This window comes from Dipodascopsis tothii (genome assembly GCF_038497935.1).
Source record: "Dipodascopsis tothii strain CBS 759.85 unplaced genomic scaffold V1510scaffold_14, whole genome shotgun sequence".
NCBI lineage: Eukaryota > Fungi > Ascomycota > Lipomycetes > Lipomycetales > Lipomycetaceae > Neoaidaea > Neoaidaea tothii.
Genome location: NW_027117998.1, coordinates 175940 through 192498, shown reverse-complemented (window position 1 = coordinate 192498; position 16559 = coordinate 175940). Strand labels below are relative to the sequence as shown.

The following is a 16559-nucleotide window of genomic DNA, read 5'->3' as shown; positions in this document are numbered from 1 at the left end:
AGTGAAAGGCGGACATATATATTCGATATGTACAGGAGGAGGAGAGAAACTTTTGCTGCGCCGCGCAGCCGACCAGGCGGCCGCACAGCAGTCTATCTACGGAATTATTTGCCGCCAAGCGCACGGTCAAAAGCAGGGATAAGACTGTGGTCAGCGAGATCTTTATCGAGTGGAACTTACGTCTGAGCCAAAGCGAACGAAAACACGAGCTTGGGACCGGTCGTCAGGAGCTTGGGCACCAGGCCCTTGAAGAAGGAAGAAAAGCCTGTCGTTAGCTCTGCGCAGACTTCCTCCACTTACCCTCGTTCTTGGCCATGTTCTTGAGAATCGTGAATCCCGACTCGGGGTTGTCGAAGTGGCGGTTCTGGATGCGGGTCTTGATCACATCAAGCGGTGCCGAGACAATCAGCGACGCCGAGGCACCGCAGATCGAGGCCACAAAGTTCTGACTCCAGGTCGCGCTCGAGTAGTCCGACAGCGCAAAGATGTACTCCTTGGCAAACGCGTTACCACCAAACAGAGCGAAACTGCCCGGAGCATTGCGGGCAGCGGTCCAGCCCCAGCCACGGTACAGTCCAAAGCCCTCGTCCTTGATGATGGACAGGAAACCACGACCCTTGAAAGCGTCGGGGTTAGTCTGACGCTTGATCTTGAGGACATCCAGCGGCAGCAGCACAATCTCTCCAATTCCGATCATGGAACCGGCGGTAGCCGACATGATGGCCTTGCCGGTCTTCTGGCCGAACGCGCCTTCGAAGTCCTTCTTGAAGTTCTTGTTGAGGATGTCGTTGACAAAGGGCTGGCCGCCGTACTTGTACACACGCTGCAGAATCTTGTAGCCGGCCGCATAGCCGAGACCGGGGAACAGCGACAGCATCTTGCGACCGACAGTCTCCTGTGCGTACGACTTGAAGACGACGCGGTTGAGCTCAGCAAGCGAGTTGACCTGCTGTCAGCAACTCCAGGGCTGAGACCTACCTTGGTGTTGTTGCTCATCAGGCGCTTGGCCGTGGTGTCGACCGGGTGGAAGACGGCCAGCTCGGAGATGCCGGCGGTAGCTGAGAGTCAGAACAGTCTCGGGATCGCAGCGTGACCACGTCCACGCCCAATGTACGTACCCGAGCCGAGGATGCGGGCAATGCCCGAGTTGGACTTGTCGTTGGACGGAGGCGACATCGTGCGGACGGAATAAAGGCGTGCTCGTCTGAGAACTGTTGTCGGCGGTTGTATGAGAAGCAATTTTTTTCTGGTGTCGCGGAAAGCCTACCGCGCACGGCCGTTACCCGCCGGTTCTACCCGAGCCGCACGCGTTGCCATGACAACCCCGCCGCCCGGCCGACCTGCCGCGACTGACCTTGAACCGTAGCCGCTTGTCCGCGCTTGCGGCCAAGCGATACCTCGTGTGCGCCTGGGCATGCCAGGCCCAGCCGGCAGCAAGCTGTAGGTGTTGGCGTGGTGTCGACCTAGACCTGGGCTCCTCCATCTTGGGACCCCGCGAACCCCGCAGGTTTCAGACGTTGTAATTGTCCTGCAAATGATCACCGGCTGCCTATCTGGACCGTGGTGACTGTTGGGGCTCCTTCTCCGCTTGTCGGCTGGTCACGGTTGGTAAAATACTGGTCATATATGGTGAGCCGTGTTGGGCACGTAGACACCGAGATCAGGAACGGCAGCTACGTAGAGTCCCGCTGGTCGAGACTCGGCTACTATACCGGACGAAGGCTCGCAGGTCGTTCTTTTTCCTAAGCCTCCTATAGCATACTGTCGCCTGTCGAGTCACAGAGTCCCACTACAAAGTCTGTGTTGTCGTCCGGCTAAAGCTGACAGCTTTCGTCGGCAGCACCCGCTCCTGCAGGACCCGATCTCTTGCCTGTGCTGGAACTGCTATTACTCTCCGGCCGCAGTCCCACATTTGCTGCATTAACGAGTAGAAATTCTACGATGTTCGATGGCTTCCTGACCTGGCTATTTAGCAGCGTATCAAACATGTATCAAGCACATGTGTAATATGGAGTGCCCTAACTCTGTGAATAAGGGGGGTCGTGCACCGACATCCGTTCAACAACTTCAAGGCACGCCGCAACGGGACTGTCACCAGCTGACGACGCTGATCAACAGGACCGTACGGTCTGGATCGACAACCACAGGGGGCCCGAGTGGTCTATTTGTTGCCGCCGAGCACACGCGTAGAAAGATCTAGACGTGCCCTGCTGATCCGACGCGGCGCAGTCATATCGCCGCTGTTCGGAACAGGCTGCGGCATATTGGTAATCTTTCTATGGGGGGGCGGGGGGCGAGCCGCAGCCGCTGCGGCAAGCGGTCCAGGGCAAGGTCCAGACAGCCCAAGATGATTTTTGAGATAGCATCAAAGTGGGCTGGACCCCGGACACCGCACGGCCCGGATCACCCCCTCGCCGCGCAGCAGCCACTGCGGCAACCGATCGGCGCCGAGCGGCGGACCGAGCGGCGGCGGCGCCGAGACAGCCACGCGATAGATGAGTCTACTTGGTGGCGATATTTTCTGGTATCACCGCGCGAGTTTGGTCATGGCGGGGTCCGTGTTAAGAGCGCGCTGACGTGCGGTGGCACCACGAAGACTCACACCACAACGTAGTGGCCGCAGTGGCAGTGGCTTGCGGTGGCCATAGCGTGACCGCCGTATGACTGAGCGTGACTATGGCATGACTGCAAGCGGCTGACCGTCTGACTGAGCTGACGGCGGTCATGGCCGGAAGAACAGTATGTCAGCCGACGCCCGATTGCGGCGTGACTGGTGGCGCGTACGCTTCTCACGTGACGGTGAGTCACGACTGGCCGCCCCGCCGCACGGCGGCCGTCGGCCGCCGTCAGCGGGCCGCGGATAAGCCGCGGCCCTGACACGCCGACAGCACGTCCGCGGCCTGTTCGGCACGCGGCATATCGGTCCGCACGCGCGTCGGACGCGGTGGGGATGCATCCGGCGGCTGCAGGCGGTGCAGACGGGGATCCGGACCCTAACCCCTGCGCCGCACAGCGTGCGGCCTTCCAGCGCACCGTGACTCAGCGTTCGGCTAGCGCGGGCCTGGCCGGCCACGCCGTACAGCACAGTACGGGAGAGGCGTTTGGGACTAGCGCGTGACGACCGTATCTGTCGGCTGCCTCCGCGCCCTATGCAACGGCGACGCTATTGATTGCCACAGCCAGCACAGCTGGGTAGACGCAGGGTCAGGGTGGCTGTAAGCGCCACTATTGGCCCACACAGCCGGTGCGGCCGCCTGCGCGCGCGCCTCCGCCGTCGGCGCGCAGAATCTTCCTGCAGAGACTGCTCACACCCGGTACGGCCGCCGAGCCGGCGGGCGTGGCTGGACCCGCTCGCCACTACGCCGCACTTGCCTAATATTGCCAGAAGGTTGCCCATAATGTACTCATAATAAGCGTTTTTACCCAAATAGGCATAACTTATGTCAGCGGGCGGCGGCATGGACGTCAGCATCTGCAGTCGCTTAGGTAACGCCTGCGAAGATCGGATGGCGAAAGACACATTTAGGTATTGCAGAAAATATTACTCAAACTCGTCGTAAATTTTGACTATTACTTGGTGGTGCACTGACTAACCACCAAAGGCTTCCCACATTTTTCGTATATATGCATCCACTTGCGCTCCGTGGGTTTTTCCATACACCACGAACTAGCATCTGCACCTGAGCACCCACGTATCGAGAGCACGCGGCCAGCAACGACTAGCAGCAACAGAGCACGAGACGAGCACGAGCAGCGCAGCAACAGCAGCGCAGCAGAGTTTCTCGACGAGCACCCGCCAGCCTTTCCAGCGAAGGCCAGCCACTGATCCGCGCCGGCACCTCGCCGTCGTTTTTTCGGCGCTCAGTCGCGCCGCACCCGCCGAGTCTAAGGCCTCCGCGCATGTGCCCGTGTGTTCCATACTGTGGTCTCAAAAACGCTTCTTTTTTTTTTAATACTCGTGGGCACTCTCTAATCATGGCTGTTATCGTTTCTGCTGTCGCCTCCGGGTGGTAAACCAGCATCTTACTCATACAAGGTCCGGATCGTGCAGTCATCGTCGGTCCCGGAGCGCCACCAACCCTTCCGCCCCGATCCCGTGGATGTTTTCGGTCCTTTAATATCGCACAGTACGACAGAACAGCCCTTACCGGCTCTTCTTATTTTTGGACTTGTTCCTCCCCCCGGCTTCCACCTGTTTCTGGTTCAGATCTGGTCACTTCGACCGCGCTTGCACCGGCCTCCCGAGGCCTGCAAGTACCCTTGATTTAGGCCCGTCCCCGACGGCCTCCCACGGCTTTAGGAGTTTGTCTTTTGTTCGTTCCGCGTCAGGCGTTAGTATTTGGGACCCGCTGCTTTTGATTTGGTTACGTTTGGCGTGTCATTTTTTGGATCGCTCTGCTTTACTCTGATTTTCGTTTTCCGCCCCCTGATTTTGACATGTCCGCTGTGAGCGGTTCCGTGAGCACGTACGCGCCGGCTGCCGGCGCGTGCGGTGCCAGGCCGGCGAAATACCAGCCGGCCTACGAGTCCGACGCGTCCGCGTCGGACGACGACGACTACCCGCCGTCGCTGGCGTCGTCGCGCTCGTCGATCTCGTCGGCGAGCTCGGAGTCGTCGCCCGAGCTGCCCGGTGCGCTCGAGCGCCCGTTCCCGGTGCGCGACGTGCTTGGCGCCGACGCCAAGACCTTTTCGTTTCTGCCGACGCCGCCGCCGTCGGTGTCGACGACGACGCTGCACATCTCGCCCGCGTCGTCGACGACGTCGCCGGCGCGGTCGGGCACGAAGCGCAAGGCCGAGGCGGAGGTGGGCGCCGGCGCAGACGCCGGCGCCGCCGGCGACGCCAAGCGCGCGCGCGCGGACGAGGTGCCCGCGACCGCGGCCTCGAGCGAGAAGCGCGTGGTCTTCGTGGAGTCGCTTGTTGGTAAGTGTGCCCGGCTGGGCTGGGCTGACCGCAGACGCCACCGCCATGATGATCGAGAGCGTCTGGCCGGCGGCCAAGGTCGAGGCGTGCGCCGCGCGCAACAGCAAGATCCTGTCGCTGCGCGCGTTCATCGAGGAGACCCTGCGCCGCTCGCGCACGAGCTACTCGACGCTCCAAGTCGCCCTGTACTATATTGCCCTCATCCGGCCGGTGATCGAGACCGGCCGGGTCGCCCACGGCCTGCAGTGCGGCCGCCGCGCGTTCCTGTCGTCGCTGATCCTGGCGAGCAAGTACCTGCAGGACCGCAACTACAGCTCGCGCGCGTGGAGCAAGATCTCGGGCCTGACTACGACCGAGATCAACCAGAACGAGGTCGCCTTCCTGAAGGCGATTGACTGGAAGCTGCACATCCCGGAAAAGACCTACGAGCAGTGGTCGGCCGTGCTGCTGGGGTCGGCGTCGGCCGTGAGCCAGCGCCGGCAGCAGCACGAGCTGCAGCAGCAGCAGAAGTACCAGCAGTACCTGCTCGACAAGCTGCAGAAGCTGCGGGCCATCCAGCTGCTGCAGCAGGCGGCCTAGCCACGCTTGGTAGACTAATAAATGTAAAACTACTATCTGTGCGCTCGTATCGGGCTGCGGCTGGCGCCGATCGGCGCCGGCGTGACTGACTTTTAGTCGCCTAACCCTACCAAACACGGCTCCTGCGCGCCCGCGCAAACGCGATATGGGCGCATGCTTGCTTGATACGGCGCGCTCGCGCCCGCCGAAGGCGCCACGGCGGCCGGCCCGCTCCGGCCGGTGGCGTGCGGCTGTACGCGCAGCGGCCGGGCCGTGCGGCACGTCCGTGCATCAGATCCGATCGTCCGGCCAGCCGCCGCCCGCCCGCCGCACCAGGCCCTGCGCGTGCCCAGACGGCGCCCAGCCGGTGCCCCGCGCGCGCAGCGCGCCCAGGCGTACGCCGGCGTACTGGCGGTAGGGGACCGCCGGCGCACGCTGAACAGCCCCTTACGGCGGTGCAGGGCGCGGCGTGGCGGTGCCCGGACGACTGCTGGCCGCCGTGGCGGTGCGCACAGCCGCCACGCCCGCTGCCACGCCCGCCCCCAGCCACCGGTTGGGCCGTGGCGGCGGCGCCCGTCCAGGCTAGCGCCGCCCGCACGCCGCGCGCTGACTGGCCGGCCGCAGCCGCTGTGGCGCGACCTGCAGGTGTCAGTCCTCCAGCCACGGCGCTTGGCGCCCCCGTGGCTGCGGGCGTCTGCCGCCACCGGTTAGCCCCACTGCCCGGTGTTCGCGCAGCCACCGGCAGCACGCAACGGCCGGCGTCTGTGTCGACTCGCCCGGCGACTGCGGCTGCAGGTGTCGTGCCGACGCCGTCGCCGTCGCCGCGGCTACCGCCGCGGCCGCGCCGCCGTGGCGGCCGCCGTCCCGGCTGCCCGCGGCGGCCAAGCCCGCGCCCTAGACGGATCCGACTCGGCGTAGTGAGGCGGTGTGACTCGTCCGCCGCCTGGCGGCGCCATCTGTCGCCGCCGTCGTGCACCGCCTCGCGGCGGCGCGGCTGAGGCCGCGACAAGGCATTGTCTGCGGGCGGCCGCAGCGCGCCGCACGCCGCACGGGGTGCGGCGCACCGTAGGCCGCCGCGCCCGCCCGCCCGCCGCGGCCGGCGTGTGGACGGGGCGGGCCAGCAAAGTGCAGGCGGTGCCGCCATTGCCGGGTGCGATCGCCATCTACTCCACACCGCGATAGTCAAAAACTCGGCTGCAGGCCTTCGACCTCCCCATCCGCACACCAGCCCTCGCTCGCGTGTTCGTTGGACTCTGGTCGCCCGGACCAGGCCCCCTAGGATTGACAAGGCAGCCGAGCGGCTGCCAGGCACCGCAGCGTGTCCCCCCCGCCCCCGGCCGGTTCGGCGCGAGAGAGCGTCCGCGGCCATCGGTGCCGCCGTCCGTCCGCCCCCCCGCCAGCACCGCCGCCCGCGGTGGCCGCGCGTGCGATCGTGCGCGCCGCCGTCTGCCGCCGCGCGCCGCCCGACCGCGGCCCGGCGCCGGCTGCGAGGTAGCTGCGCCCGACAGCCCCCCCATGGCGGTTATGCCCCCCCCGGACCTTTTCGCGGCCGCCAACGGCTCGGCGCGGCCGGCGTGCGAGCCGCGGCCCGGCTCTGCGGCCGACGGCATCGGCGTGGCCGTGTCGGAGGACGCGGCTGCGCCGCGGCCGTCGTCGCTGGCCTCGACCGTGAGCGTGGGCGAAGAGTGGCAGAGCTTTCTGGACGCGCTGCTGGCCGAGCTGCACTGCCCGATCTCCAAGTACGGCATCCCGGCGAGCGACCTGTCGACGCTGTCGTGCGGATGCATCGCGTCCGAGCAGTGGGCGCGCGCGCGGCTGCCGTGCCTGCGGTTCAAGCAGTGCCCGAAGTGCGGCAAGCCGACCGAGCTGCTGAAGCCGGTGGCGCCGCTGCGGAGCATCTACAGCCTTGTGATGGACAAGAAGCGCGCGCTGGGCCTGCCCGTGCCCGAGGAGGTGGGCAGCGACGACGAGCTGGCCGACGGTGAGTGCGCGCGCGGCGGCGCTGACGGCAGACCCGTACCAAGACGAGCCGCTGGTGACGCGCGACCCGGCCGGGTCGGCCGCGCCGGCGGACGAGCCGGCGCCGGTGTTCATGAGCGAGATGTCGCGGCGGCCGTCGATCGGGCCCAGCGGCAAGAAGAACCTGGTGAACCTGTTTTCGAGCGTGGCCCGGCAGACGTTTGCCAGCGACGAGGCCGAGGCCGAGCCGGCGGCGGCCGGGTCCAGCGGGTCGAGCGCGGGCGGGCCCGGCCCGGGCGCGGTGCCGATCCCGGCGCGGCGGCTGCCGCCGGACGCGCCGCCGCTGACGGTGCAGACCGGCCTGCTGTCGTCGTCGCCGGCGTCGACGGTGCCGCTGTCGGCCACCACGCCGGCCGCGTCGCTGCCGTCGCCGGCGCCGTTCTCGGCCGGGCTCGGCAGCCCGTACCCGTCCACGTCGCCCGGCACGGACCCGTTCGCGGCGCTGGCCGCGGCCGAGGCCGAGCCGTCGCTGACGGCCGAGGACGAGCTGCGCGAGCGCCACTTCGCCGACAACTACCCCATCTTCCGGCGCGACACGCGGTACTCGACGCAGCACTCGCGCGGGTTCTCGATCGTGCCGCGCGGGCGCGTGTTCGAGGCCACGGCGATCTCGCCGGACACGACGCGGTTCGCGCTCGTGACCGAGAAGAAGTGGGAGGTCTACACGGTGCCGGCGGCCACGCGCGCCGCCGCCGGCCCGGCCGTCGTCTGCACCGGCAAGTCGACGGGCGAGTACGGCCCGTCGGCCGACAAGTGCGTGCAGCGCATCGCAAACGACCCCGTGCGGACCATGAGCTGGTCTCAGTCGCTGGCGGCCATGACCAGCCGGTTCCTGGCGATCGCGGGCACGCACGGCGTGCTGCGCGTGTACGACATCGCGCAGGGCGGCAAGCCCGTGTACACCGACATCTCGGCGTACGCGATCCGGTGCCTGGCCATCTCGGCCGACAGCGCGTGGGTGGCGTGCGGCATCACGACGCGCGACCCCGTCGGCGTCGAGCTGCCGGTGATCGTGCTGCACAACCTGCGCAGCCTGCTGGCGCCGGCCGGCGCGCCGGCGCAGGTCCGCCCGGTGCAGATCGAGATGCCGTACCGCGACCCGCTCAACACGCTGTCGTTCTCCAACGACGGCAAGTTCCTGAGCTGCTCGACCATCATGGAGTCGCGCTTCCTGGCGATCTCGCTGCACAACCCGGTGTCGCCGCTGCTGGTGATGCGCTCGTCGCGCCGGCTGGACACGTCGATCGAGGCCGAGGGCATCACCTGCATCCGGTTCTTCCCCGGCAACCGGCTGATGGCGGTCACGTCGGTCGCGCACAACTCGATGCCGATCATCATCGACAGCAAGATCCCGACGAACGCGAGCGCCGCGTTCGGGCGGCCGCCGGAGCACGCGGCCGCGCCGGCCGCCGCGGCCGCGCCCGCCGCGGCCAGCACCAACTCGTCCGGCTCGTCGTCGTTCTCCGCCGCGTCGTACTCGTCGCGGCACCCCGGCTCCACCGCGCTCCAGCACTCGGAGAGCGCGTCCAGCGCGCTCGGCCCCGCCGCGCTCACGCGCCGCAACAGCGACTTTGACGACGCCGCCGACCACGACGCGTCCGGCTACATGGCCATGAACAAGAGCCTGAGCCTCAACATCAACAACCGGGTCGGCGGCGGCCACGGCGGCGCGCCCACCGGCATGGTGCGGCCGTCGATGGTCACGCGCATCCACGAGGTCGGCACCGCGATCCACCAGGTCGCCATCTCGCCGCGCGCCAACTCGGCCGCGTTCCTGGACCGCAACGGCACCGTCTTCCTCACGCACTTCCTGCGGGTCGACGCCGAGCACCGCCGCGTTGTGGCGGTGGTTGACGTCACCAACGCCAACAAGGTCCACGAGTGCGCGTCCATGATGTTCTCGCCCAACGGCCAGCGGCTGATCATCGTCGACCGCAAGGGCGTGCTCTACGTGGAGGACTTCGCGGCCGTGCCCGACCCGGGCGAGACGCTCAAGAAGTGCCGGATCATCAAGTAGGTAGCTAAGCCCTGCCTCGGCAGCACCCGTTATCGCTATCGCGCCGGGTAACCTGCGCCCGCCTGCACTGCGCCTCGCCAAGGCGCTGTCACGGCGTCACCGGTCACGTGTGCTTGGCTCGTGCGCCGGGGCGTGACCGGCACCGCCACACGCCAAACCCTATCTGGCCCGCCCAGGCGCGCCGCGCCACACCCGCCGCCCGCCCGGGACCGATCTGGGGCGGTGCATCCCTCTTGGGACACCGCCGAGCCCCCGCCGGTCATTTTCGGCTAGCGCACCTGCGAGTGGCACTCGTCCTTTGGTCCCATCTGCGGCGAGTCCCGACGCTGCCTGCGATCTGCCCGCACTCCGATCCGCGCCCAGGCACGTAGTATAAAGCCCGCCGGCCCCGGCCTGGTCCCCCATCTTCCCAGCTATACTTGCATGGTCAACACAGCCGCCTCGTCCGAACCCAATGACCCGCCCGAACCGCCCGGTATATGCGGGCCCACGTCGCGACCCCAGCTCCCCGATGAGCCCGACGATCCCCCCCCGCTAGGCGCGCACGCGCCCGGCCCGCCGGCCGAGAAGGCCGCGCGGGCCGCCTCTGCCCCCCCGCACACGGTGCCGCCGGCCGCGCTGGCGGCCGCGCTCGAGTCCGACCTCGGCTGCGGCCTGTCGGACGCCGCGGCGGCCCGTGTGCTCGCCCGCGACGGCCGCAACGTGCTTGAGAGCGACGGCGGCCTGTCCGTGTGGGCCATCCTGCTGCGCCAGGTGTCCAACTCGCTCACGCTGGTCCTGGTGCTGGCGATGTCGCTGTCGTACGGCACCAAGGACTGGATCGAGGGCGGCGTCATCACCGCCGTGATTGCGCTCAACATTGCCATCGGCTTTGTGCAGGACCTGAAGGCCGAGCGCACGATGAAGTCGCTGCTGTCGCTGTCGGCGCCCGTCGCCGTGGTGCTGCGCGGCGGCGAGCTGCTCAAGATCTCGTCCCAGGACCTGGTGGTGGGCGACGTCGTCAAGATCAAGGTCGGCGACGTCGTGCCGGCCGACCTGCGCCTGTTTGAGGGCATGAACCTCGAGTGCGACGAGGCCCTGCTGACGGGCGAGTCGCTGCCGGTGGCCAAGACCGTGGACGCCACGTTCGCGGACCCGGCCCTGGCCGTCGGCGACCGCACCAACGTGGCCTATTCGAGCTCGACCGTGACCAAGGGCCGCGGCACCGGCCTGGTCTTTGCCACCGGCATGCGCACCGAGGTCGGCCAGATCGCCCAGATGCTCAAGGACAGCCCGGACGCGGGCGCGGACCGCGCGTCGCTCGCGGACCAGCCGCTGCGCGTGCGCGCGCGCGCGCGCGCCCGCCGCTGGCGCTACCAGGTCAAAAAGACGCTGGGGCTGGTGGGCACGCCGCTGCAGGTGCGCCTGTCGGCGTTCGCGCTCTTCCTCTTTGCGTTCGCCGCGCTGCTGGCCATCATCGTCTTCTCGGCCTCGCGCTGGATGGTCAACAACGACGTGCTGATCTACGGCATCTGCGTCGCCGTGGCCGTGATCCCCGAGTCGCTGATCGCGGTGCTGACCATCACGCTGGCCGTGGCCACCAAGGCCATGGCCAAGGGCCACGTGCTCGTGCGCAAGATGCAGGCGCTCGAGGCCATCGGCGGCGTGACCGACATCTGCTCGGACAAGACCGGCACGCTCACCCAGGGCAAGATGATTGTCCGGCGCGTGTGGCTGGCCGGCGCGGCCGCCGGCCGCGACTCGATCGCCGTCCACGACTCGACCAACCCGTTCTCGCCCGAGTCGGGCTTCCTGGCGGACGCGGCCGGCGCCCGCCAGGCGCCGGACGCGCTGCTGGCCGCGGAGCCGGCCCTGGACCGCTTCCTGCAGGCCGTGGCGCTCTGCAACCTGGCCGAGGTGGTCGCGCGGCCGGCCGAAAAGGCTGCCGAGTGGTCCGCCCACGGCGAGCCCACCGAGATCTCCCTCCAGGTGTTTGCCATGCGCTTCGGCCGCGGCCGCGCCGCCCGCGAGGCCGCCGGCTGGCGGCTGCTGGCCGAGCACCCGTTCGACTCGACCGTCAAGAAGATGTCGGTCGTGTACGAGGCGCCGGACGGCCGCCGCTTCGCGTTCGTCAAGGGCGCCGTCGAGGCCGTCCTCCCCTGCATGGACGCCGCGTCGGTCGGCGACGCGGCCGCGCTGCACGCGCGCGTCGGGCTGCTCGCCCGCGACGGCCTGCGCGTCCTCTGCATCGGCTTCCGCGAGCTCGGCGCCAAAACCGACATCCACCGGCGCGACGACGTCGAGGCCGCCCTCGGCCTCGTCGGCCTCGCCGGGCTCTACGACCCGCCCCGGCTCGAGACGCGCGCCGCCGTGCAGACGGCCAAGCGCGCCGGCATCCGCGTGCACATGCTCACGGGCGACCACCCCGGCACGGCCGAGGCGATCGCGTACGAGGTCGGCATCCTCGGCCGCGACATGCCCATCGAGACCATGCCGTGGGCGGTCATGGTCGCGCGCGACTTCGACGCCATGTCGGACGACGAGATCGACGGCATGCTCGAGCTGCCGTACGTGATCGCCCGCTGCGCGCCGTCCACCAAGGTGCGCATGGTCGAGGCGCTCCACCGCCGGCGCGCGTTCTGCGTCATGACCGGCGACGGCGTCAACGACTCGCCCGCGCTCAAGCGCGCCGACGTCGGCATCTCGATGGGCCTCAACGGCTCGGACGTGGCCAAGGACGCGTCCGAGATGATCCTGACGGACGACGACTTTGCGTCCATCGTCCGCGCGATCCAGGAGGGCCGCCGGCTGTTCGACAACATCCAGAAGTTCCTCATGCACCTGCTGATCTCCAACATCTCCCAGGTCATCCTGCTGCTCGTGGGCCTGGCCTTCAAGGACGCCCAGGGCGTGTCGGTCTTCCCGCTGTCGCCGCTGGAGATCCTGTGGGCCAACATGATCACGTCGTCGTTCCTGGCGATGGGCCTGGGCATGGAGGAGGCCCAGCCGGACATCATGCTGCGGCCGCCGCACGACCCCACCGTGGGCGTCTTCACCTGGGAGCTCATCGTCGACAAGATGATCTACGGCGTGACCATGGGCGTGCTGTGCCTGGCCTCGTTTGTCATTGTCATCTACGGCTCCAACGGCGGCCAGCTCGGCACCGAATGCAACCACGGCTTCAACGACACGTGCGTGCCCGTCTTCCGCGCGCGCGCCGTGGTCTTTGCCGACCTCTCGTTCCTGCTGCTGCTGACGGCCTGGGAGGTCAAGCACTTTGGCCGCTCGCTGTTCAACATGTTCCCGGACCGCGAGAGCGGCTGGAAGGGGCCGCTGTCGGTGTTCCCGACGCTGTACTCGAACCGCTTCCTGTTCTGGGCCGTGGTGGGCGGCTTTGTGGGCACGTTCCCGGTCATCTACATCCCGGTCGTCAACAAGGACGTGTTCAAGCACCTGGCCATTTCGTGGGAGTGGGGCATTGTGGCGGGCATGTGCGTGGCGTACCTGGCCGTGGTCGAGGTCTGGAAGGCGATCAAGCGGCGGACCGGCCTGTGGTCGGGCAAGGCCCTGGTCCCGGCCTCGGGCGACCTAGAGGCGGGCGCGCCGGCCTCGGACGCGTCGTCGGCCTCGGGCTCGGAATACGTGCTCGAGCAGACGACGGTGCCGAAGCCGGTCGCGCTGAAGGACGCGGGGCGCGTGGTCACGGGCGTGCGCCACTTGCACAAGCAGTAGCTGAGGGCGGAGGCAGCCGGGGAGGCTCACATATACACGCGATTTGAGCATAGGTAGTGAATAGGAAAGATGAGGAGAACGAAGCGGGTCACGTGCGTAGCCGTGTGTAGCCGTGTGTAGCCGTGTGTAGCCGTGTGTAGCCGGTGCATGCAGCCGCCGCGGGCCGGCGAGGTCGGGCGCGGCGTGGGCGCGCGTGCATATAGCCGCACGCCATGTAGCCGCACGCCATGTAGCCGCAGGTAGTCGCGTGCGCTGCTGGAGAGCGCAAAGGCTGCGTGTGCCGCTGGAGAGCGCATGAGGCCGCGTGAGCCGCAGCAGCCGCCGCGCACTCGGCGAGGTCGGGCGCGGCGTAGGCGCGCATGCATATAGCCGCACACATATAGCCGCACGCCACGTAGCCGCACGTAGCCGCGTGTGCCGCTGGAGAGCGCATGAGGCCGCGGGGCCGCAGCATGCATATGGCCGCTGAACACACCACGTACCTGCAAGTAGCCGCAACATGCACATAGCCGCCGACACGGTTGCATATAGCCGCACACCATATTCCCGCATGTGCCCGTATGACCCGCAGCGTACATAGAGCCGCTCATGTTCCCGCATGTACCCGTGCATCAAGCCGCACCGCATGCACCCGCATGTACCCGCAGCACGCATATAGCCGCCCACCATGTTCCCGCCTGTACCCGCGCATCAAGCCGCCCACCATGTACCGCATCTACCCGCATCTACCCGCACCACCGCCGCACACCACTACCCTACGCGCCGGAAGCCACCGCCCGGCGCCCCGAAAGCCCCTGCGTAAAGCTGCATGAGCCGCACGCGTCTCCTCGACCAGCACTCTCCCGCGATCAAGTCGTCGGCGTGCGCACGCCCGCGGCCGCTGACGGCGCCATATAGCCGCACGCGCGCGCACAGTCCCAACGCGCCGCATGATCTGCGGCTGACAGGGGATCGGCAGGTGCAGCCGTCTTACTAATAGCTGCAGACTAGTGTATTACTCAGCTGCACCGCCGCCTTCCGGCCTCCAGCGCCGCCGCGCGACTCCCTTGGCCGGCCATCGGTGCCAGCTTCCGGCACCGACGCCCGCCTCCGGCCAGCCGCGCCCGTCGTCTCCGCCAGCCGTCGCCGGCCGCGCCGTCGCCGGCGTACGCGTGTCACCGTTGGGAGTGACTCAGCTCGGGTAACCCCCTCTCCTCCCAACGCCGTCACCACTAGTGCGCCGCCAAATGGCGACAACCAAAAAAAAATTTTCTGAACGTCGCCTTAAAACTGGACAACCAGCCGGCTTTTTTTTTTTTTCTTCTTCTTTTCTTGGTACATACAAACCCCGCTTGATAGCATATCATCCGTCAACGGCTCGCCAGCAGTGTCCTTGACATTGCTACAATTGTATAATCGCTCAGAAATAATGGTTGGAGTCCTGGACTACAGATCTGCCGAGGCGGTGTTGAGCGAGTACGCGGACCGCGACGGTCTCGACGTGGCCACGCTCATGAACTCCAAGGCCAACGGCGGTCTGACGTACAACGACTTCCTGATGCTGCCCGGCAAGATCGGTAGGTGATTGGCGTGGTCCGGCTGACCCCAGACTTCCCGGCGAGCGTCGTCAGCCTCGAGAGCAAGATTACCAAGAACATCGCGCTCAAGACGCCGTTTGTGTCGTCGCCCATGGACACCGTCACCGAGGCGGACATGGCCATCTACATGGCGCTGCTCGGCGGTGTTGGCATCATTCACCACAACTGCGCGGCCGATGAGCAGGCCGCCATGGTCCGCAAGGTCAAGAAGTACGAGAACGGCTTCATCTCGGACCCGGTCGTGCTGGCGCCGTCGATGACCATCGGCGAGGCCAAGGTGCTCAAGCAGAAGCTCGGCTTCGCCGGCTTCCCGGTGACTGGTAAGTGCTCTCGGCCCGGGCGGTTTGCATGATGATCTACAAACTTTCGTTCTACCGTATTGACTGTAATGGTCATGGGGACTCAAACTTAACAATCCAACGCTGAAACAAACCCGCCCGGCGCGCGCGCACGGCAGTTGCTGACCCACAGACTCGGGCAAGGTCCCCGGCAAGCTCGTCGGCATCGTCACGTCGCGCGACATCCAGTTCCTCGACGACGACGACGTGCTCGTCCGCGACGTCATGACGACCGACCTCGTCACGGCGCCCGAGGGCGTCACGCTCCTGGAGGCCAACGACATCCTGCGTCGCTCCAAGAAGGGCAAGCTGCCCATCGTCGACGCGGCCGGCAACCTGACCGCGCTGCTGTCGCGCACGGATCTGAAGAAGAACCTGCACTACCCGCTTGCCAGCAAGCTGCCCAAGTCCAAGCAGCTTCTCTGTGGTGCTGCCGTCGGCACCCGCCCCGAGGACCGCGACCGCCTGGCCAAGCTCGCTGCTGCCGGCCTGGACATTGTCATCCTCGACTCGTCTCAGGGAAACTCGATCTTCCAGATCGAGATGATCAAGTGGGTCAAGCAAGAGTTCACCGGGCTTGAGGTCATTGCCGGCAACGTCGTCACCCGCGAGCAGGCTGCCAGTCTCATTGCCGCCGGAGCCGATGGTCTCCGCATCGGCATGGGCTCCGGCAGTATCTGCATCACCCAGGAGGTCATGGCCGTCGGCCGGCCCCAGGCCACCGCTGTCCGCGCGGTCTGCGAGTTCGCCGCCAGGTTCGGCGTGCCCTGCATCGCAGACGGCGGTATCGGCAACATCGGCCACATCACCAAGGCCCTCGCCCTTGGCGCCTCGGCCGTCATGATGGGTGGTCTCCTTGCCGGCACCACTGAGTCGCCCGGCAAGTACTTCTACAAGGACGGCCAGCGCCTCAAGGCCTACCGTGGAATGGGCTCCATCGACGCCATGGAGCAGCAGTCTGACAGCAACAACGCGGCCACTGCCCGCTACTTCTCCGAGGGCGACAAGGTCCTTGTCGCCCAGGGTGTCTCGGGCTCGGTTGTCGACCGTGGCTCCATCACCAAGTTCATTCCGTACTTGGTCACCGGTCTTCAGCACGGTCTGCAGGACATCGGCGTCCGCTCGCTCGAGCACCTCCAGGAGGGTGTCAACGCTGGCACCGTCCGCTTCGAGCTCCGCACTGCCTCGGCCCAGGTCGAGGGCGGTGTCCACGGCCTTTACTCGTACGAGAAGAGACTGTACAACTAGGTGCATTAGCACATGTATTTTTTGAAAAAAATGGGCTTGGTCGTTGTAAAAAAGTAGAAATGTCTTTTGATGTAATGAATAGCTTATAGGTGGTGTTTTTTTAATCTTATATTTACGCATATGAACTGCTGTTCCACCGGCCACTGCGGCCCGGCCGGCAGCTTGCTAGC

The 16559-nt window shown here is 66.7% G+C and overlaps 6 protein-coding genes across 6 annotated transcripts; 4 read left to right on the top strand and 2 right to left on the bottom strand.

The window, feature by feature from the left end:
• Positions 1 to 2: 2 nt before the first annotated feature.
• V1510DRAFT_416716 (mitochondrial carrier domain-containing protein) lies at positions 3 to 1225 on the bottom strand. The gene is made up of 5 exons (XM_066933814.1): positions 1119 to 1225; positions 979 to 1058; positions 301 to 946; positions 181 to 265; positions 3 to 144 (listed from the first exon to the last, which is right to left on the bottom strand). Exons 1-5 carry the CDS (start codon positions 1174 to 1176, stop codon positions 105 to 107), a joined length of 909 nt encoding a protein of 302 aa, XP_066789063.1. The 5' UTR covers positions 1177 to 1225; the 3' UTR covers positions 3 to 104.
• Positions 1226 to 4437: 3212 nt separating this feature from the next.
• On the top strand, positions 4438 to 5500 carry V1510DRAFT_403035 (uncharacterized protein; the record flags this gene model as incomplete). Its single annotated transcript, XM_066932143.1, has 2 exons — positions 4438 to 4921; positions 4956 to 5500. 2 exons carry the CDS (start codon positions 4438 to 4440, stop codon positions 5498 to 5500), a joined length of 1029 nt encoding a protein of 342 aa, XP_066789062.1.
• Positions 5501 to 6994: 1494 nt separating this feature from the next.
• V1510DRAFT_430146 (uncharacterized protein) lies at positions 6995 to 9692 on the top strand (the record flags this gene model as incomplete). The annotated part of the gene is made up of 2 exons (XM_066935346.1): positions 6995 to 7460; positions 7492 to 9692. The coding sequence occupies 2 exons, from the start codon at positions 6995 to 6997 to the stop codon at positions 9513 to 9515; spliced, it is 2490 nt and encodes an 829-aa protein (XP_066789061.1). The 3' UTR covers positions 9516 to 9692.
• Positions 9693 to 9864: 172 nt separating this feature from the next.
• On the bottom strand, positions 9865 to 10888 carry V1510DRAFT_416699 (uncharacterized protein). The gene has a single exon (XM_066933813.1). It carries the CDS (start codon positions 10568 to 10570, stop codon positions 9929 to 9931), a length of 642 nt encoding a protein of 213 aa, XP_066789060.1. The 5' UTR covers positions 10571 to 10888; the 3' UTR covers positions 9865 to 9928.
• V1510DRAFT_416697 (uncharacterized protein) lies at positions 10799 to 13305 on the top strand. Its single transcript, XM_066933812.1, has one exon. The coding sequence runs from the start codon at positions 10995 to 10997 to the stop codon at positions 13224 to 13226; it is 2232 nt and encodes a 743-aa protein (XP_066789059.1). The 5' UTR covers positions 10799 to 10994; the 3' UTR covers positions 13227 to 13305.
• Positions 13306 to 14512: 1207 nt separating this feature from the next.
• Positions 14513 to 16515, top strand: V1510DRAFT_416693 (IMP dehydrogenase/GMP reductase). Its single transcript, XM_066933811.1, has 3 exons — positions 14513 to 14782; positions 14815 to 15123; positions 15275 to 16515. The coding sequence occupies exons 1-3, from the start codon at positions 14635 to 14637 to the stop codon at positions 16387 to 16389; spliced, it is 1572 nt and encodes a 523-aa protein (XP_066789058.1). The 5' UTR covers positions 14513 to 14634; the 3' UTR covers positions 16390 to 16515.
• The last annotated feature ends 44 nt before the right edge of the window (positions 16516 to 16559 follow it).